The sequence below is a fragment of the Sinocyclocheilus grahami genome, unplaced genomic scaffold, assembly GCF_001515645.1.
Source record: "Sinocyclocheilus grahami isolate Dianchi unplaced genomic scaffold, SAMN03320097.WGS_v1.1 scaffold17.1, whole genome shotgun sequence".
NCBI lineage: Eukaryota > Metazoa > Chordata > Actinopteri > Cypriniformes > Cyprinidae > Sinocyclocheilus > Sinocyclocheilus grahami.
The window spans coordinates 823,479-830,254 of NW_015505196.1; the positions used below are offsets into that span (position 1 = coordinate 823,479).

At 36.9% G+C, this 6,776-nt stretch overlaps 1 protein-coding gene across 2 annotated transcripts in view; it reads left to right on the plus strand.

Moving 5' to 3' along the window:
* The first annotated feature begins 4,052 nt into the window (after window positions 1–4,052).
* LOC107550651 (endothelin-1 receptor-like) overlaps window positions 4,053–6,776 on the plus strand; it is a 15,356-nt gene continuing 12,632 nt past the window's right edge. For both annotated transcript variants that reach the window (XM_016231997.1, XM_016231989.1), the window contains exons 1-2: window positions 4,053–4,271; window positions 5,461–5,938. In XM_016231997.1, the coding sequence (XP_016087483.1) occupies window positions 5,531–5,938 (408 nt within the window). In that variant the 5' untranslated portion in view covers window positions 4,053–4,271; window positions 5,461–5,530. The remainder of the gene's footprint in view (window positions 4,272–5,460; window positions 5,939–6,776) is intronic.

Consider the following 6,776-nt stretch of genomic DNA (forward strand, 5'->3'; position numbering starts at 1 on the left):
TGGTGTCATAGCCTAATGACTAATGTGAAAACTTTTCCAGATCCTCCATAAATCATGCCATTTCTACAACAAAAGGAGGTTGAGTAGACAACGTGATGATGGTGGAGACTTTAAATGCAAAACTTGATGTGAAGTTTGAGTAATTTCCTGTGGTGAAAATATTGCGTGGAAAAAGCAGACAAAAGTGGATAGTGATTTATACCATTTTTGTATTTTTTTAAATATATTATTTTATTCTAAACTCCTAAATGAGCAGAAAAATAAACAACAACAACAAAAAAAAAACACTTAGTCTATGACTTTTGCGCTAAGCAATAAAAAGTAGCAATCTGCATTTGTAAAAAGCTCTTTCTACCTTATCTATCCCTTATATTTTATTTTATTTGAATAAACCTTATGCAAGTAGGTTGATTCGGAATGTATATTCCATCTTTTATGAAGTCACATGATAGATTTCTGTCAAAAGTCACTATTAATCTTTATCTCACTCATGCTTGTGTTTATTAATAAATAAATAAATGTTTGAAATAATTTGACCGCAAATGGTATGACTGAGGTGATGATAATTAGCAAACAAGCTCAAAAATAAATAAATAAATACATAAAAAGTGAAAGTGAAAGTGAAGACTTGGAATATAGCACACACAGCTCATGTGGACTACTTTTGTGATATTTTTATGGTACTTTTTTAGAAGTATATAAATCCACTTTACCAGAAGCTCAGACATTCGTTTTTTGTGTGAAACATTTTATATAATATATAACTCAATTCAATATTCTAATTCTCAGTACTTCAACTTAAACTATTCTGCAGTGGTTCATACACCCTGTGTCAGCATGTCAATCACAGTCACAACACAGACAATCAATTGGGCCTTCTTTTACAGTCTTTCTTTCTTCCTCCCTCCCTCTCACTCTCTCTCTCTCTCTCTCTCTCTCTCTCTCTCTCTCTCTCTCTCTCTTGTTTTTGGTGCAAGTGCCCCAGTTATGAAACCGCGTACATCCCACTCAGTCAGAGGTTTGAGCTCCTGCTCCCTCCCACAGGGTATGTACCAATATGCACAGAGCACATTTTCACAGATGCCATCAGAGAACAAGCATATGAATTACCAGGCAGCCTGCCATCTTTGAGTTCAGACAGAATGGCATTAATACCAGATGAAGAGCCCAAACAACAACAGCACAACAACATGAAAGCCTAAAACAACTGGGACCAGGTAAAGGTTTCATCATTTTATATATTAATGTCTTGATTAACAAAGACTCCAAACTCAACTCTCTCTCTCACACACACACACACACACTCTCGTTCTCGCTCTCCCTTTCCCCCAAAAGTTGTGACACCATTGAAACTACCGGCAGACTTGAGGGATCCTGTCAGCAAATCACGTTACTATTAATAAAATATATGCCACTGTTGACCATGACTTATTCAAGAGCTATTATAAATTCATACCTACAATTAAAGAAAACACAATCGTTTTAAAATTGAATGGCAATAAATATTAGTATTACCCAATTAAGTCACAATTAATACTAAGCAGGCTGATTAGCTGCAAATGAACACTCCAATTAAAAGATGCACATACAAATGGAATGAAAAGGGGAATTATACTGCCCATAGCATCTGGCCGCATGGAAACGTGATGAGAATATGAGCTAAAGGAGAACTATAAAGGGATAATATATGGTGTATTTGTCTTTTTTTTTGTACATTTGTTCATAAGGACAGATTACTGCTGCTATGTTCCCTGTGAGAATAATACTCAGTTTATTAATATAAACCATTTCTGATGGTATAATAAAGTGTGACAAACTGAAACACTCCTCCCCTCAGGTGCACCAAAAAAAATGCCAGCAATCGAATAAAGGAGGGGGACAAAAATCAAGGAAAATATGAAAAAGGAATCCAGGAATCAAAGATTTTCTTCTTAAAAGATATATGATATATGATGATATGACATGATATACGATATATTATATGATATGATAATGATTCAACAGAGGTCAGTAAATTTCCTCTTTTCTTTTTCTTTCTTTTTTTTAAAGAAATTAATACTTATATTTAGCAAGTATGAAAGTTTCAGTAAAGACATTTACATTGTATAGTTCAAATAAGCACTGTTCTTTTGAACCTTTTATTCATCAAAGAATCCTGAAAAAAACATATATTACAGTTTCCACAAAAATATTATTTTATTTAAATAGTACTGGAATTGTGATAATAATAAGACATGATTGCTGATATTCAAATCAGCATATTAGAATGATTTTTGAAGGATCATGTGACACTGAAGACTAGAGTAATGATGCTTTGAAACACAGGAATAAATTACATTTGAAATTACATATTAAAACAGAAAACAATTATGTAAATTGCAATAATATGTGACCCTGGACCACAAAACCAGTCATAAACGTACATTTTTCGAAATTGAGATTTATACATAATCTGAAAGCTGAATAAATTTGTTAGGATAGGACAATATTTGGGAGAGATACAACTATTTGAAAATCTGGAATCTGAGGGTGCAAAAAAAATCTAAATATTGAGAAAATCACCTTTAAAGTTGTCCAAATTAAGTTCTTAGCAATGCATATTACTAATAGAAAATTAAGTTTTGATATATTTACAGCAGGAAATTTACAAAATATCTTCATGGAACATGATCTTTACTTAATGTCCTAATGATTTTTGGCATAAAAGAAAAATCAATAATTTTGACCCATGTAATGTATTTTTGGCTATTGCTACAAATATCCCCCAGCGACTTAAGACGTAGGTTTTGTGGTCCAGGGTCACATATCACAATATTACTGTTTTTACAGAATTTTTTGATCAAATACATGTTGGTCAAACTTTTGAACAGTACTCTGTGTGTGTGCATATAAAAACTCTAATAAACTTTATTTTAATAAACTTTAATAAAAGAAATGTGATGAACTATACACTTAACCATTGCTATCTGCCAAAATCTGTTTTTGACATGTAACGATGCACATAATACATCAGCTTATTATTAACATATTTAATTTAATTAACATACATCATTAGATATGAAGGCAACAAAACAATTAGTGCTTTGTAAATAAATGTCAACCAGTGAAACAGCCTACAAGGTATCAGAGAGTGCTAATCAAACCTCGCATACAATGTGAAAGGAAGAGATAAACCTCAATATCTTAACACAACCTGATAAAGCACCTGTAATGAGGAGGCATTAGCAGTGCTATATAAAACATCATCATGGCCCAGTGAGTTTCAATGATATTCAGGTCAGGGTTTTATTAGAATCAAGTATAGTTGCTGTATCAGCTTATGAAAGTGCCTGTTTGCAATACTGATAGAAGCCTTCCTGCACTTAGACCCCATATTGATAATGGCCCATTTTGCTCGGCATAGACATATAGGTTGCATAATGGACAGTGATGTAGTCAGCCAGGACCTTTGTTTTATACAAGCTTGTTGTTCTAATCAACCTTCTTGAGAGCACACTGCCAGGGCACATAATGAAAAAGTAGCCAAAATAGCTTCAATTTATTTAAGGCTGGTAAAGCAGACTTGAACCCAAGGCTTACGTGGGCTTTTATGTTCACACAAGCAATCGCATTTTCCCCTGAGTCCGACCACCCACATTGTGATATTTCGGGCGTAGAAAGTTCAAGGGATATTTGGCTCTCAATCCCACCGCTGTCCCCCACACCCTCTCCTGCATAGCTGTCAGTATCGCATCTGAAGGAAAGTGAGGCGAGTTTGTCATTTGGGAGAAGGTTACGACACGGCGGCAGGAGTTCTGTCAGAGAAACGCAAAGATCGAGGGAGAGAACGAAGGCAAACCTCAGGAGAGGGTTCGTAATTCCTCCTGATGCTTCCCGAGCTTGGGTCGACTGTAGACAGTCAGGCAGGCTGTGCCTCACCGAGCGCTGGTGTTTCCTTTGGGCCCCCCCTCCCGGCCGAGGGGGGAGGTGGAGAATTGCAATCCCACCCCATCAAAGTGCTCTCTCTTAAACACTCACGTACACACATGTACTCACACACACACACACAGAAACTCTCCACAGGAAAAGCTAGAGACAGAATGCGCAGCCCCTTCACAGCAGCTCTGGTGCGTCGTGGCGTCCAAATGGGATCCTGCTACACTTTGATAGTTGGTTAATTACTCATATGATACCACACAGATGTCTGGGGGGCTCTAGCCGAATATTCGTCTCACTAACTCACTGACTGACTGACTGACGGGATCCTGGGGAAGGCAGACATTTAAGGAGCGGTAGGTGAAAAACCAGGAGGCATTTATAATTCATAAGTGTAGCAGTTTACGTGCCGTTAAAGATCCCTTTAGTGCCTAGCTGATGCTAAACTGAGATGCTACTTGAAGGGCTGTCTACTAAATAGTTCCTTGTGTACCAGGTGGTGGCGGGGACTTTGAACAGGAAACACATCTTGGCTCAGAAGTGTTCCTTTGCTGTCAAGATAATGAAAGGGGGTTTCAAATGATTCCAAACAAGATGAGAGTTGATTAACTTTTCTCACTTGTGATTCTCCTGTACGAATAGGCTATGCTTGTTATGGGTTTATTTAACTTATCTGAAAGACATTCAAATCATTTCTTTGTTATTAACAATAAAAAATAGACATTTTAATGTTCTTCTCAGCATAAGTGATTTAATTAGTCAAAATACGAAGCTTTAGGTTATTGGAAAATTTGGTAACACTATAAAATAAGGTCCTGTTAGTTAATTTGTCATGGCATTTATTTATCTTTGTTAACATCACAACGGTTCATGTTAGCTTATATCCATTATGAAATACTAACATAAGCAACTTTTGATTTTAATAATGTATTAAATGTTGAAATGAACATTAATATTAATAAATGCTTTATACGTTTTTTTGTCAACTAATTAAGTTAACTAATATTAACAAACGGAGCCTTATTGTTACCAAAAATATATCTGATTGATTTAAAACCTTGTAATTGTTATTAAGCAGTGGTCTGTTCTTGATTTCCCATTTTTATTAAGTTTGGGGAAACTGTCCTTATGAATGCCAATTGCAAACCAGAGCGGGAATGCGTGTTGAGGAAACCAAGCCGTGCAACGGGCGCATTTTAAAAAGTACAAATGAAAAAAACAAAAGCTTGATGCTGTGCCACTAGCACCATGCCAGCACTGATGGGTACTTGCCGGGAATGATAGGAAAGGCAATGTCTCGTCCCCGTAGCATGACAGTAACTCGTACTGGCACTCTCCATCTGTGCTCCTCCACTAAATCCCTTTTGAAGTTTTGCAGATCTAGTGTTATACGTTTAAGTAATTCTCTTTGATTTTGTTTTATTCTGAGGCCTGCGTCGTATGTCTCTTTATGTTGTGTACTTGAGCTGCGACAAACTGAACTCTAACTTGCTTTATGACATGGATGTGGTTTTGATGTCCATCCTGTTGTTTCTTATCCCACAGCTGTGCTAAATAGCCGTAATCAGGCTCTTATCACCTCATCTGGAAATCAAAGAGCGAACTGCGTTCTGCAATGGGCATTATGACGCTACGATTGTTTTTGCTAATGGCCGTCCTGGTCACGGTTGGAACATGTCACATTAATGGAACAGAGGAAGTCCTTCAAAACTTTACTACATCCAAAATCAATGTGCATAAAGGTTTCCAGCCCACAACCAGAAAAGCCCTGCTGGATAACAATACCAGACTGAAGGGGCCTCCAGCCTGCAAGGACCCCACTTCCATCAAGCACTATGTTAAGTATATTAACACAATTATTTCCTGTGCTGTGTTTGTGGTGGGAATGGTGGGTAATGCCACCTTGCTGAGGATTATTTACCAAAACAAGTGTATGAGGAATGGACCCAATGCCCTCATCGCCAGCCTGGCTCTTGGAGACCTCCTCTACATCACCATTGACATCCCTATCAATGTCTACAAGGTAGGCACAGATCGGTTTCTTCATTATTTTCAATTGGAAGGAAGCATGACATCATGTTGCTCTCAAAGGCTACTTTTCACAAATCCTATAGAGAACAATACAAAAGAGAGTACTCGAGCGCAGGAAGGGAGAATGAGCTGGTAGAGGAAGTTGGGAGGGGGCTTAGATGCACCGGGCAGGGGCGTATAATTATATACGGTCATCCAGAGTTTATCTCTAGGGCCGTCCTATTATGGTTAGTGAGGTTTTCGTGATGAGTGCAACAGGGATATTGCCTGATAAAATAAACAGGGGACTGAAGGGCTGCCATCCAAATGAATAGCCCTGTTCTGACTAGTGCTTCATCACTAGCCAAAGTCACTTGTCTGATTTTCGACTCATCAGTGAACACAGTACTTGACAGTGAACAGAGGCCTGTGTTAGCAGATGGGTCAATGATTTTAATGTATTTATTCAAAAACAGATGAAATATGCAATTCAGACATACAATGACTTCAATACACTTCTTCAGTAAAGAGCATATTTTGAATTTCTGTATGCTCCAAAAAATGTCAAGGACATACAACCGTCCTGATATTGTAATTAAGAAACTAGCCTCATAAAAAAAAAAAATCAAATTATTAAAAAGTATTTTGGCATCATCTATTATGATTTTTTATGGGATAAAAGAAAGAACATTTCAACAAAACTGCTTTGTTGCTTAATAAAAAGTGTAATAATCTTTAAAAAACATGTGGTCCAAACAACAAGCAAAACAAAATCAAATAAACATAAAACAGGAAATGATATCATACAGGATATCCTCATGACTGTGTGACAAGGTATAATTATCCAAAAA